The sequence below is a fragment of the Eurosta solidaginis genome, chromosome 3 (genome assembly GCF_040869045.1).
Source record: "Eurosta solidaginis isolate ZX-2024a chromosome 3, ASM4086904v1, whole genome shotgun sequence".
Classification (NCBI taxonomy): Eukaryota; Metazoa; Arthropoda; class Insecta; order Diptera; family Tephritidae; genus Eurosta; species Eurosta solidaginis.
In genome coordinates this window covers 89,705,167-89,720,242 of record NC_090321.1, presented here as the reverse complement: position 1 = coordinate 89,720,242, position 15,076 = coordinate 89,705,167, and the positions used below count along the sequence as shown (strand labels likewise).

Sequence of the window (15,076 nt, the reverse complement as noted above, 5' to 3'; positions counted from 1 at the left end):
AATGATGCCGAAAGGCTCCCCAAATTATCCCGTATTAGTCCCAAAAAATTTCCGAAATGACCCGACGGGATCCCGGACGGATACCGAAAACCATCCAGAAATTATGCCTGAGGGTACCCTAAATGATCCCGAAATGACGACGACGGGATCCCGGACGGATCCCGAAAACTGTCCAGAAATGATGCCGGAAATGTCCCCAAATGATCCCCTAATAGTCCCGAAATGACCCCGACGGGATCCCGGGCGGATACCGAAAACCATCTAGAAATGATGCCGAAAGGCCCCCCAATCAATGTTTCTTCTGGTGTTCCTCAGGGCAGCCATCTTGGTCCGATTCTGTTCTTGCTGTTCATAAACGATATATCTGGTACAATTAAATACTCAAAAATCTTGATGTACGCAGACGATGTAAAACTTTTCAAATCATGTGCCTCGGTTGAGGAACATTCCTTGCTTCAAATGGATTTAAATCACTTGGTTACCTGGTGCAATGTAAATTATATGCCGCTCAATCTCAAAAAATGTAAATTCATGTGTTTTTCTCGGAGAGTTTCGCCACCAGCTTCATATACAATTAACAACTATAGTCTAGAAACTGTAAATAATTCTATTGACTTGGGAGTCATGATGGATTCCAAACTTAGTTTCAATCTTCATATTAATGCTACAGTGAATAAAGGCAAAGGTGTTTTTGCATTTGTTAAACGGTGGTCAAAAGAATTTAACGACCCTTACATAACTAAAGCACTTTTTACAACATTAGTTAGGCCAATATTAGAATACGGCTCGATAATTTGGAATCCGCGTTATCAAGTCCATGCAGACAGTCTCGAATCAATACAAAAACAATTTTTACTATTTGCCTTAAGAAATTTCCAATGGGACTCTTTAACTAATCTTCCACCTTATACTAATCGATTAAAGCTTATCAATCTTCCAACTCTTGCTAGTCGAAGGGAAATGCTTGGTGTGATATTTATGACAAAACTTTTAAATGGATCAATTTCGAGCCCATTCCTTCTGAATGAAGTGAACTTTTGCGTTCCCTCTCGGACATCGAGACACTTCAAACCTCTTCTGCTGAAACAATGTAGAACGAATTTCGAACAAAATGAACCTTTTCGGCGTTTATGCCAAGATTATAACTCTCACTCAAACACATTTGATAGCTCGGACTCCCTTTTTTCTATAAAAAAGATTGTTCTCACCTCTCTAAATTAATGTATAATACGTTTGCTTCTGTTCTCTTTAAGTATTACGCTTGGCTGATGAAATTTCTTCTGTAGCTGAGCAGTCTCAGATCGTGACGCTTGACAAACCGCTGCCCATCAAAGACTCGGCAAAATAAAAAAAAAAAAAAAAAAAAGTTATTATATATATATATAAATCGATCGCGTGAACAGGATTAGCCTGGTTTCATTGGGCCACTTGAGGGCAGCGCGCTGCCACAACGTCCATTAAAAAAAAAAAAAAAAAAAAAAAAAAAATGATTCCGTATTAGTCCCAAAAAATTTCCGAAATGACCCCGACGGGATCCCGGACGGATACCGAAAACCATACAGAAATGATGCCGGAAGGTACCCCAAATGATCCCGAAATAGTCACGAAATGACGCCGACGGGATCCCGGACGGATCCCGAAAACTGTCCAGAAATGATGCCGGAAATGTCCCCAAATGATTCCCTAATAGTCCCGAAATGACCCGGACGGGATCCCGGACGGATACCGAAAACCATCTAGAAATGATGCCGAAAGGCTCCCCAAATGATCCCGTATTAGTCCCAAAAAATTTCCGAAATAACCCCGACGGGATCCCGAAAACCATCCAGAAATGATGCCGGAAGGGGCCCCAAATGATCCCGAAAAAGTCCCGAAATGACCCCGACGGATCCCGAAAACCATCCAGAAATGATTATGGAAGGGGTCCAAAATGACCCCGAAAGAGTCCCGTAGTGATCCCGGAAATCATCAAGAATTTATCTCTCAAAGGTACGCAAATGATCCCGAAATTACCCTTGATCCCGGAAGGGTCTCGATATAACCCCAACGAGATTACAATTAAAAAAAAAAAAAAATAAATATAAGGCGCGATAACCTCCGAAGAGATCTAAGGCCGAGCTTCTCTTCCAATTTGCGTCGTGATCCTCTTGATTTTCCCTACAAATTGGCCGGACGGGACCTACATGTTTTATGCCGACTCCGAACGGCATCTGCAAGGCAGATGAGTTTTCACTGAGAGCTTTTCATGGCAGAAATAAACCCGGAGCGCTTGCCCAACACTGCCGAGGGGCGACCCCGCTTAGAAAAATTGTCTTCTAATTGAAAAACCTTATTTCTAAAATTTTGATGTTGCTTTGCCCGGGGTGTGAACCTGGGGCATACGGTGTGGTAGGCGGAGCACGCTACCATCACACCACGGTGGCCGCCAACGAAGCTAATTGTATAACATGGTTAATAAGGCAGCAGGCGCGTTGGAGCGAATGAAGAGTTACATAGAAACATACAGGTAAAGCTAATAAAAGTGTGCAAAACAATTGAATGAAGGCGGATGGCGGGAGGAGAAGGAGAGGGCCACTGATCGTTTTTCCAAAATTGTTTAGGTCTCGGTCTGTATGTGCCAGATACCAAAAACTATTGATTTTGGAGAAAATTTATATTGAAATATAACAATTATAGATTTTACAACAGAGGGGGTGAGAAGGCCGCCCCCCTTCCCGCATCTCTTCAAACACCGGCGACCAACTAACACACATTTTAGCCTTTCTTTTCATATATATAGATTTTTATTCTTCACACTTCACTATAATATTAAAACGAAATGCAGATTTTCGTTGCTTTTGAAATTCGGCTTAAAAATTGCAAATGGAACAACTAAAGACTCTCCTGAATTAAAAAAAATGTCATAGCACCTCTAAATCGCGGGCCCCTCTTCGTTTTATACGCGTTTTCAGTGGCAAAAACATATAACTGCTATCGGGGAAATATTCGAAATAATTAATTCTAACAACATTATTATAATGTTAAAAAATAAATTTAAAACAATGTGTTAAGTTGAGCATACATAAAACTATCGTTTTATATACATGCATACCGTTTTGGTAAATATAATACATAGTGGACATATACCGAACATATAACTATATAGAAATTAACCTAATACATAAATGTACAGTCATGTACATATAATCATATCTCAATTAAACTGGTTATAATCACCCTTATTCTGCATTTCGATTACGTTCCCGTTCTACGCTCCGCTTTAATCGAAGTTGGGTATTCTGTATATTCGTAACGAGAAGAGGAAGAGCAAATGATTTTTCGAAATCAGCTGTTGGTACGGAATGTGTGAACATTGGAACAAAATAAAATAAAGAAAATTTGTAAAAAACACCGAAAAACGTTTATATTTTATTATCCACGCCATTTTGTACAAAAAAAAAGCAAAAGAATATATTGACGCAGTGTTATATTTTTTTGAGTGAAGTGCTTTCATAATTGCAAGTGTGTTTTTGTCGTTCTTTTGGCCAATTCCCTGCCGTGGCCACCAAGTTTTGTTAAAACGGATTCCTGCACGAATATAGTTGACATTTTCTGAATTTTAAGGATGCTAATTTCATTGCACAGGCCTAAAATACTTTATAAAGGTTTATTTATTCTTTCCGCAAGGATTGTTTACGTTTTCGCTTCACCTTCCTCTACGCCGGCAGCTTGCTTTGGCATATAACTGGACCCAACGAACAGACACAAATTATAGCTGTCTATTATAATGGAATCAATAGCCGCGGCATTATTTATAGAGTTGGAAAGCAACGCATACGAAAATTGCCAGGCGAGAATGGAAAGGCAAATATTGCGAGATTTGTGTAATCCATTTGAGATGAGTGACGAATTGTAAGAAATTGAACTTAAAACTGGTAAAGTTTAATGACTTATTTTCTTATTTAGGTTCAAAAAAAACTTTCGACTTAACAAGGATGCTTTCAAGTATGTGTTAGATACTTTTGCGGGGCAAATACGTCCAAGGACTTCGACATCGACATGTTGTTTTTGACCTGGAAACATAAAAAACAATCATCATCAAGCTTTCTGCGTTTCTTAACAAGTTTTACTTACATTTTTGTTAAAATTCTGTTATAAATTAATAAAAAACTAAAAAGAAAATATTTTTCCGCCAACTAATTTGCAACTTAGAAAAACGGAACTACGATCGAAATGCAGAATACGCAAAATCGAACGATTCGAAGTTGGATCGAAAGAGATTGGAACACAGAATACCAAAATTGCCAAATCGAAAAAATTCCAATCCAAGTCGAAATGCAGAATAGGGCTGAATATAAAACTAAATACGACGAACATTTCTACTAAAATAAAACAACCTAAAAACTAAAGATTGGCTAACAGGATTGGACTATATGCGAGGAGATACATGTGCTTTACAACAAAAAATTACATAATTATACCAAATTGACCATAATTCTTGGATAAAACGAATCACCGATAATACATAACGCCACCGAGGACAAACGGAACAATTAACGGGATAGTAATTGACCTTATATATAAATGTACAGTCATGTACATACAAAACCAAATATGGCAACCTTTTTTTACAAATACCAAACAAAGAAAAATTGAACATATTGTGATCTTGAACATTGGAAAAAATATCCACAAATCTAAACCAAAAATTAATAACTCAACTAATTTCAACTTGAAATAACTTGGCTTATAGAGATTCACAATCTCTGACATATCCTTACCTGAAGATTGGACAAAAACTACCAACAAATTTAAATGGAAAATTAATAACTCAAGTCAACTTGGAAATAATCTGGCGTGGTGCCATTTAAAAACCAATTTAAATTGAAAAATACTTGAAAAGAAAGATCAACAATTTTTAAATAGAAAATTAATAACTTAATTACAAAAATTAATACCGAATCGCAAGCTCTCGACCCTTGCGCCACCTAGTGGCGTTTTTTCATAGGTCTCTTTCTATTCTTGTATGTATTATGTGTTCCAAATATTAGCCAAATCGGACCACAAATACGATTTTTTTGAATATCTCGATCCTTGTGCCACCTAGCGGGAACTTTTTTCATAGGTTGCTTTCTATTCTTGTATGTATTATGCGTTCCAAATATGAGCCAAATCGGACCACAAATACGATTTTTTTGAATATCTCGATCCTTGTGCCACCAGCGGCGATTTTTTCATAGGCCGCTTTCTATTCTTGAATGTATTATGTGTTTCAAATATGAACCAAATCGGACCACAAATACGATTTTTTTAAATTATTCGATCCATGCGCTACCTATCGGAGTTTTTTTCTTCTTATTATTGCATTTTCATCGGGTTCTGAACTATATTCCAAGTTTCAAGCTTGTAGCTTATCGGGAAGTTACTTAAATTTCAATTACAAAATTCGTGCCGGCCAACCAGCCTGTCAAGTGAAGCTAAATAAGGCTCGGTTTTCAGTAGTTGGTTAAGCTAAGCTTAAACTAAGTTTGCTTAAACTCTAGTCAAATTTAAAATCCAGTTAAACTACTGAGCAGTTTTTCAGTCACAGTTTAAGGCCGCCTTTGGGGTACCCTTCAAAAAACGCGAGTACTCTATAAATAATGTAAGGAATACTCCTTTGGGAGTATAGGACTGCTCCAAATCTAATCTGTATTCATACAAAAAATGTGCTCCAATTAACATTGCGATGTCCTAGGAGAGGAGTAGGTGATCCCACTCTCGCTTTGTTTGTGAGTATTCCATAGAGTACATACGTGAGAGTACTTTCCAAAGTACTTTCACTGTAGTACTCCATGGAGCACCCACAGAGGATCATATACCAAAGTACTAAAGAGGAATTTTGTCGGAAAGAATTATCGAAGTGTAATAGATTGAATTATTTGAAATGTAAACTAGCTGGCAATCTTAAGTTACCAAATGCATACTTCACCATAAATGCATCTCTATTTAGTTGTCCTTTGCTCACCACATTTCTTTCCTCTTTGTTCCGTCATTCGCATATTCCGTTACTTTGAGCGGCATAAATTGATCTACAAAATTCCGTCATTGGAAAATTACCACGCGTAGCGAACGGACGGAGAAAGATACTGGGGTAAGTAATGTGTCTAATTTATTGTCAAATTGAATGTTACATAACCTTTTTTACACAGAAATAAACTTGAATAAGCTTGAATATACGAACATGAACATAGTTTGAATCTTCTGGCAATTCATGTTCATCCCAAATCCGAATTATTTGCTACGCTACACGAAGTGAATTTAATTTAAAATGAAAGTAAATGAAGAGGGGCAATACAACTTTTATATTTTATACTACGAATATTCGTATGTTATTTAGCATTTGCGTGAATAAAGAAACTAATATAATACGCATACGCATACGTGAATAAAGAAACTAATATAATATGTATACATAAAACCAGTGCGCTGTTGCATTTTATCAGAGTTGCCAAAGTAAAATTTTATTATTAGTTATTTGTATGCAATATTTTACTTTTGGCAACTCTGTTCGATCGTCATCGTGTCGTGATCACTGTCGTTAAAAAACGAGCAATGATCGGCTGATGGTGTTCCGCAAACACATTGCAAAGGAGTATTGTTAGAGTACTCCAACATGAAGAAAATGGAACATGTAATCCAATAATTTTTGCAGGGTATGCTTTTTTGTGCGGCAACATTGGTTTTTAAACGGTTTTATTTAGCTGCATGGCCACATGCACGGCTGCACGGCCGTTGTGAACGAATCTTGTAATTGAAATTTAAGTAACTTCACGATAAGCTACAAGCATGAAACTTGGAATATAGTTCAGAATCCGATGACAATGCAATAATAAGAAAAAAATGGCCGCTAGGTGGCGCATGGATCGAGATATTCGCAAAAATCGTATTTGTGGCCCGATTTGGCTCATATTTGGAACACATAATACATAGATGCATGAATAGAAAGCGACCTATGATGCCCGATTTGGCTCATATTTGGAACAAATATTGCATACAGTCCGGTAGAAGTGACATCAAAATATTTTGGAGTTGGAGGAGGGACAAGCATACGTGGCGCAGAGTCGAGTAAAGTCCTTGGAAGGATTATGTATTGAGGACTTAGGTTGTAACAAATTGTCAGGAAAGAGTCCTTGTAATAATGAGTCACTAAATGAACTAAATAGAATGAGAAATAATAGACAATTAAATATAGACTAAAAACTTGAAAATAAAATAATTAAAAAAAATGTTTTAAGGTAAACGGTTTTATTGAAAACAATACTTACATAAAGTATTAATAATATGAAAAGCTAGAAAATAATTAGGTAGGTCCTAGGTACTAGTCATCACACTCCTTATCAATCTATGGCGTTGATCAGACAATTAAATAAAAGCGTTGGACGCGTCATATTTCTACTGATAGTCATAAGTAAAACTAACTGAACCTTAATCAGTCACATTTTTAGAAATTTCACGCGCCCAACGCTTTTATTTAATTGTCAACGCCATAGATTGATAAGGAGTGTGATGACTAGTACCTAGGACCTACCTAATTATTTTCTAGCTTTTCGTATTATTATTACTTTATGTAAGTATTGTTTTCAATAAAACCGTTTAACTTAAAAAATTTTTTTAATTATTTTATTTTTATTATCTAGATAATTTGTAGATACGGCAACAGCTGGATTTTGTTTACCCAACAACCATGGAAAAAAATTCTCCAATGAAATTATATATATAGTTCCGGAAGTGATATCCAACATCATTATTTAAGTATTCACAGTTCCTGAGTTGATATCCAACTTCATTCTCCAATCACTACCCAACCTTTGAGAAATTTTGTAAAATTAAAAGTTTTCGAGTTGATTCCAACGTCATTAATATTTTCCAATTAATAACCTAAGTTGATATCCTACATTGGATATCGAGTTGAGTTGAAAAAATTCTCCAAGGTGGTGTCACCAAAGCAAATAGCTATTTAATTTAATTTAAGCTAATTGGTAGCAGTAATGAGGCGTAAGTTATCAAAAATAAACTATATAGGCGGTTGCCGTGGTATGATGGTAGCGTGCTCCGCCTACCAGACCGAAGATCCTAGGTTCATGCCCCGGGCAAAGCAACATCAAAATTTTAGAAACAAGGTTTTTCAATTAGAATCCACTTTTTCTAGGCGGGATTGCTCATCGGCAGTGTTTCGCAAGCACTCCGAGTGTATTTCTGCCATGAAAAGCTTCTCCGTGAAAACTCATATGCCTTGCAGATGCCGTTCGGAGTCGGCAACTATGTAGGTCCCGTCCGGCCAATTTGTAGGAAAAATTAAAAGGAGCACGACGGAAATTGGAAGAGAAGCTCTGCCTAAATTCTCTTCGGAGGTTAGCGTGTCACATTTATTTATTTTTTAAATTATATATATTTATTAAAAAAAATAAAAAATATAAAAATTAATATTTATTTTATTTTCGTGAAAAAACTGTAGTATGGAATCTTACTTTTGAGCCCAGTTAAAGAACCACAAGTTGTTAATTAAATTTGTTCAGCTTAAACTTCAGTTAAAGTAGACTGAAAAACTGCAGAATAAGTTTAAGCGTAGTTTTACTGACAAACTGAGTTGAACTTGTACTGAAACACCGGGTCTAAAACCGTTTAAAAAACTAAAAAAACGGGCCAGAAGAACAAATTAGAGGAGTTTACACCACAATTTTTGGTGAGTCGAGAAGAATAATTAGAGGAGTTTATACCACAATTTTTCGTTTGGTGAGTCCAGAAGAACAATTAGAGGAGTTTACACCACAATTTTTCGTATGTTGGGGTCGATTCCGGTTGTGCGTTATCGTAAAGTGAAAAGTATTAACACTAATTCACCACGATTATTGATTCTCGTTTTGCGTTAAAACTTCAAATTGAAGTGAAGTGAAAACAAAGTTAACGCCGATATAAATTTTGTGTTAACATTTGAATTTAAAAAAATTGTCAAACAAATAACATCAAACAAAAAGAAAACAAAATTAAAAGAAATCTGTCATAATTTATCGTTCAGCAAAGAAAACTTCACACATCGTAAATTCAAATGTTATTCAGCTAACAGTGAAGTGAAAAAATGAAAACATTAAGTGATAACCAAATTGATAAATTTTTTTTCACTTCACTATAACGCTCAACCGGAATCGACCCCCTGAGTTCTGAGTCTAGAAGAACAATTAGAGGAGTTTACACCACAATTTTTCGTTTGGTGGGTCTAGAAGAACAAATTAGAGGAGTTTACACCACTATTTTTCGTTTGGTGAGACCAGAAGAACAATTAAAGGAGTTTACACCACTATTTTTCGTTTGGTGAGACCAGAAGAACAATTAAAGGAGTTTACACCACTATTTTTCGTTTGGTGAGTGCAGAAGAACAAATTAGAGGAGTTTACACCACAATTTTTCGTTTGGTGAGTCCAGAAGAACAAATTAGAGGAGTTTACACCACAATTTTTCGTTTGGTGAGTCCAGAAGAACAAATTAGAGGAGTTTACACCACTATTTTTCGTTTGGTGAGACCAGAAGAACAATTAAAGGAGTTTACACCACTATTTTTCGTTTGGTGAGTGCAGAAGAACAAATTAGAGGAGTTTACACCACAATTTTTCGTTTGGTGAGTCCAGAAGAACAAATTAGAGGAGTTTACACCACTATTTTTCGTTTGGTGAGTCCAGCATAACAAATTAAGGAGTTTACACCACATTTTTCGTTTGGTGAGTCCAGAAGAACAACTTAGATGAGTTTATATCACAATTTTTCGTTTGGTGAGTCCAGAAGAACAAATTAGAGGAGTTTACACCACTATTTTTCGTTTGGTGAGCCCAGAAGAACAATTAGAGGAGTTTACACCACTATTTTTCGTTTGGTGAGTTCAGAAGAACAAATTAGAGGAGTTTACACCACATTTTTCGTTTGGTGAGTCCAGAAGAACAAATTCGAGGAGTTTACACCACTATTTATCGTTCGGTGAGTTAACAGAGGTTCATGTCTCCGCTATTAAGCACCACTTGTTTAATTGCCGCTAGAGGGGTCTCTATCCGCGCCTAGACTAGATAGTTCCAAACATACAAGTGAAGCCAATATAAGCGTGTTAATAATAACAGCCCGATAAAATAACCTTTATTTCACAGATATGTTTGAGTTATTCCACGAACTAGGAAGACTGGAAATACACAAATTCACTGATTAAATAGTTTTTAAGTAACTGGATTTATAATTCAAATCGCAATGGGTTCTCACTTCTTTCAATTTGTTATGACGTTGGCATGTGTGAGTTTTAATTTAAAATAATCATATTTTAAAGTTGCTCTCTTAATATTCAACTATTGAAAACGAGTATTTTTCACTGATTTTAAGTACTTGTTCAAACTAAAATTTTAAATTAACTCGTCGAATAAATTAATTATTACCTTCCTGTGTCAATTTATGGTTTAATTCATTTTGATTACTTTTGTTTATTAAACGATTCGCCATAATTGGTTTTTGTTCATTTATTGAGTTTTTGCTGTTTCAAATTAACATTCATTAAATACGTCTTCGCAAATCTGCGCAGGTTATATTGCGACTCCAGTTAATCTTTCTTGTTTATGTATTGTATTGGTGGCGCGGCGCAATCGAATTGATTGGTTAATCCTTGAATTTAAACGATTTCCATATGTACCGATGTGGGATTGACAAGCGTTTTGCGCGTATTAATATATTATTTGCGACATGAACTGAATTTTATACCCCATACCTACTGTAGAGCAGCTGAGGTGATAACGATCACTGATTTCCAAGTGCAAAACATTGGGTTTTTTTTTTATTACACTCGCTATCATGTTGGTTGTTGTTTTCAGAACGCTCTCCGGACATTTCCTCAGGACTGAACGTGAAATGAAAATACGCATTAAACCGATAAAAAAAATAGTTTTCAGACTTATGAATATCGAAAATTCAGGCCGCCGTAGCAGAACTTTTTCTTAGCGACATAAACAAAACTGAAAGATCCATTACATATAAAATTTGTAGCTATTCGATTAACCCGTCAATCAATGTTCCATTCAGTGAGGCAACTCTCGTCCGAAGAATGATTTTTGATCTTAAAAACCTAAACACTTTAATTTTTTCAGGTAAGTCTAATACGTCTGTAGATTAATGCTCTTCCTTCTGTTACACTGTGTAACAATTTGAAGGGGACTGAATATTTCCAATTCTAGATGAGAGACCTGAACATATAATTAAACCTCCAAACCATTGTGGATAAGACAAGTGTGATATCTTCGGCATAGACGTCAAAATGGCAAATAAAGTGGATCACCTGATTTTTAATGTGATTATCGTGGCCTCATCCTGTATCTCGTTTCATCAGTCGGTCGTATGGCCCGCCATATTGAACATTCTGTCAAAACGCTGCCAAAACGCTAAAAAGTCGCCATATTGATCATCCTGTCAGGCAGTCGACAAATAAGATATAACACTTGTTTTATCCACAATGCTCCAAACCGTTTTGCACCCTTTGGTCAAATGTCATTGCTATGGTCATTTTAAATTTGGAAAATTTTAGAAAAAAGTCAAGAAATAGTTATGTAGTTAAAGTTCATGAGGAATATTTTTGTGCAACATTTAACACTATAGATCTCGCATGAAGTGACGTCCCCACAATGTTAAAATTTCCTTGAAAAATATGCGCTGATACTCTCGTACAAAGAACGTAAAAATACAAGAAAAATATAAAATGAAATTTGCGCCTTCAAATATGCAACGTATATTTAAACAACCTATATTTGAACACTTCTAGAGAAATGCTCCGGAAAATACTGTAACGAACTTTTTTAAAAAAGCAGCCAATGGAAGCCTTACGTGAGAGAGGTAACGGTAAAAATATTCTACAAAATTAATCCTTAACAATTTTACTTTACATACATATATGTATATACTTAATCTATGTAGGTATTTCGTTCCTTTATATAATTTGGCCGTTTTTCCACATACTCCAAAAACTCCTTAGACAAAATATTAATTAGTTAGTTTATCAATTATTGCAAGACGCTATATACGTCATTGGAGATTTAGGTCTAGTCTTTCTTTCATTTTGACTCGCGATACTTTTTAATTTTTTCTACAAATTAGCTGGGCGGGACCTACATTTTTTACGCCGACTCCTAGTGCAAGGCAGATGAATTTTCCCTAAGCGAGTTTTCTTGGCAGAAATACACTCGGAATGTTTTTCTAATGACTGCCGATGGGCGACCCCGTTGAGAAAAACTTTTTCTACAGCATTTTGATGTTGCTTTCCACGAGCTTTAAATCCAGGACCATTAGAGTAGTAAGCGAGCGCGCTGATTTAAAATAACTAAAGCAAAGCAATTTGACCACAGAATGCAAAACTATTTTTTACCATATTGGTCTGGGTGTTTCATTCTGAGATGGAATTATTGCGTCCCAAAAATTGGTGTTGCACAGTGTTATCAATTATATGTACATATTTTGTTCTTTTTTGTTTAGCAAAGATTATGATAATCCAAGTACAAATGAGAGGGTTCGCGTTAATAGTCATAAATTACATATATTAACTTGGAGTGCAAAGTAATCAAAAGCTCTGTACTTAAAGAGCTTGCACTGAGGGTTTTTGGAGAGCGCGTGTGCCGCTTTAGTTATGCGTATCTGCTCGTGCTTCTAATGATGATGTACGTTTACCACATAAACTCACATGTAAGTAATGTAGCCAAATCGAATTCTTAATAATACAATACAATTATTCCAGGGATGCACCTTAACGTTAAGCTAATCGTTTATCAAAAAATTTCCACCGTTTCCGTTGAAACACTTCGAAATATTATCGATAAAGAAATTATCAAGATAAATTTTATCTCGTTTTTAACCGAAACGAAAAGCTTTCGTTAACGTTAAAAACGTTAACAAAAACGTGATACTTTATGTTTGAATTGTGCTGGCAATGCTATAGCCATGGTGAAGCCGTAAGGTGGTAACAGCGAGCGGACATACACACACAAACTCCATGTAGTTTGTTTGTGTAATTCGTTGGTGGTAATGTCAAAAATACTCTGAGAAATGTTCGTACTGTCAAAATTCATGAGAAAAGTAGCAATCAGCTTGGCTAATGCTTTCACCTTTAATGACTCCGCTATCAATCAGCTTTGCCAGCATAGTTTGAAATTAATAATAAACATAAACGATTTGATTTCGTTTTGATATGGCAGAAAACGAAGCGAAATCATTTCGTTAATTTGACGTTCTTAACGTTAATAAAAGAAACGAAATGACTTTGTTTCGTTTATTAACGTTAATTATCGTAACGAAATGATATCGGTTCGTTGGTTAAGCATGCCTGAATTATTCTATGCCCCCGATTAATTTATGCAGAGCCTCGCTTCCAATTTGTGTTGTTGTTGTTGTTTTAGCAGTGCTTCGCCCCACCTAATAGTTGCGACCGATCACAAATTGTCATTAATATCCTCTAACGGGAGTCCAAGGAAACTTGAGGTTTCAACAGGGGTGGATCATAATGAAAGGGGTGTTAGAGGCGTTGGTTCCACATTACAATTAATGAGATGGTTGGTGTCATGTGGGGACACATTGCAAGCGGGGCATACATTTTGTATGTCCGGGTTGATTCTGGATAGGTAAGAGTTTAACCTGTTACAGTATCCAGAACGAAGTTGAGTTAGAGTGACTCGCGTTTCCCTGGTGAGTATGCGTTCCTCTTCCACAAGTTTTCGGTACTGTTCTTTGAGTACTGCATTCACCGGGCAATTCCGTATTTCCACAAAATGCTGTAAAGAGCACCAGTTTCATTTTATTTGGGCGTACGCCCAGACCATTATCAGCGGCCCATGCTTCGACCCTTCTTAATTCCATCTGCATCATATTGCAGATAGTTTGTGGAAACTTCCCACTTATCACCAAGGCAAGGTCGTCAGCATATTCTATAACTTTACAGTCCCTCTCCTCCTCTATGTCCCTTAGCAGTTGATTCACCGCCATGACCCACAGCAGAGGGGATAGGACTCCACCTTGGGGAGCTCCCCTACTGACGAACCTGCTCACCGATACCCCTGCAAGGTTTGCCTGTACTATCCTGCATAGTTCTTCTAGACAAGTTTTCAAACGTTTTAAGGCATTTAGACTGAAGTGTTTTACATGCTGCAACCATAGTAAGTAGGATCTTGCAATGGAAAACCAATAACATAACAAAATTGTAGTTTTCGATCTTCTTTCTGAGTAAAACAGCTTCATTTTTTCACCTGATTTGCGATTTAACATAGTGCTTTCGCGCGCGCATTTTGGACTTCAACATACCAAACTTTTAAAGAAATAACGACATCACAACATCCTGCCCATCTAGTAGGGTTTAATGTTTTTAATGTTATTGAAGTTAGATACTCACTTTCTTTATTAGATATAAAACTTGATAAAATATTCCATCTTTTGATACTAAAACATTTATCGTTCATAATAATTATTACGCAAGGTATAAAATAAACGTTGACGTATTAATTATTGTTAAAAAATATTTGTATTTTCTTTTGAAAATTATTACAAATCAACTTGTTTGACAAATTTTTGAATTTGCGTAAGGTCTTCAATTTAAAAATTTGAAATAGCAATTAAACTTGGTCTCTCGTGGGGTCATTCCGCCAGAAAATACACCACGGATAAAAAGATGGAATTAAATTATTGTCTTTTAATGCATGAAACTCGTAAAGCAGTTATTCAAATCTTTTTTTAATTAAGTTTCTTATAAAAACGCACTGCAACAGTTTTCTGTCAAAAATGTCTCATGTAAATACAGATGGTATGAGAGCAACCGAAATTGAATTTACCGCGTTAAGGCCGATCCACAATAAATTTTTATTCTCAGCTGAGCAGAGCTCACAGAGTATATTAACTTTGTTCGCATAACGGTAATCCGTAACGGCATAAACTAATCGAGATAGATATAGACTTCTATATATCAAACTTATCTGGGCGAAAAAAGAAATTCATTTAGCCATGTCCGTCCGTCCGTATGTCCGTCCGTCCGTAAACACGATAACTTGAGTAAATTTTGAGA

General features: G+C 36.1%; 2 protein-coding genes across 5 annotated transcripts in view; both read right to left on the bottom strand.

Annotated features, from left to right (window-relative positions):
* The window catches only part of LOC137244139 (protein transport protein Sec24C-like), a 625,388-nt gene that overhangs the window by 375,131 nt on the left and 235,181 nt on the right, over window positions 1–15,076 (bottom strand). The window lies entirely within an intron of this gene.
* The window catches only part of LOC137244134 (sterol O-acyltransferase 1), a 66,313-nt gene that overhangs the window by 23,622 nt on the left and 27,615 nt on the right, over window positions 1–15,076 (bottom strand). For 3 of the 4 annotated variants that reach the window (XM_067772707.1, XM_067772704.1, XM_067772706.1), the window contains exon 1: window positions 10,431–10,768. The exons of the other annotated variant lie outside the window; for it this stretch is intronic. In XM_067772707.1, coding sequence (XP_067628808.1) covers window positions 10,431–10,494 — 64 coding nt within the window. In that variant the 5' untranslated portion in view covers window positions 10,495–10,768. Of the gene's footprint in view, window positions 1–10,430; window positions 10,769–15,076 lie in introns of those variants that run through there. 4 annotated transcript variants of the gene reach the window in all.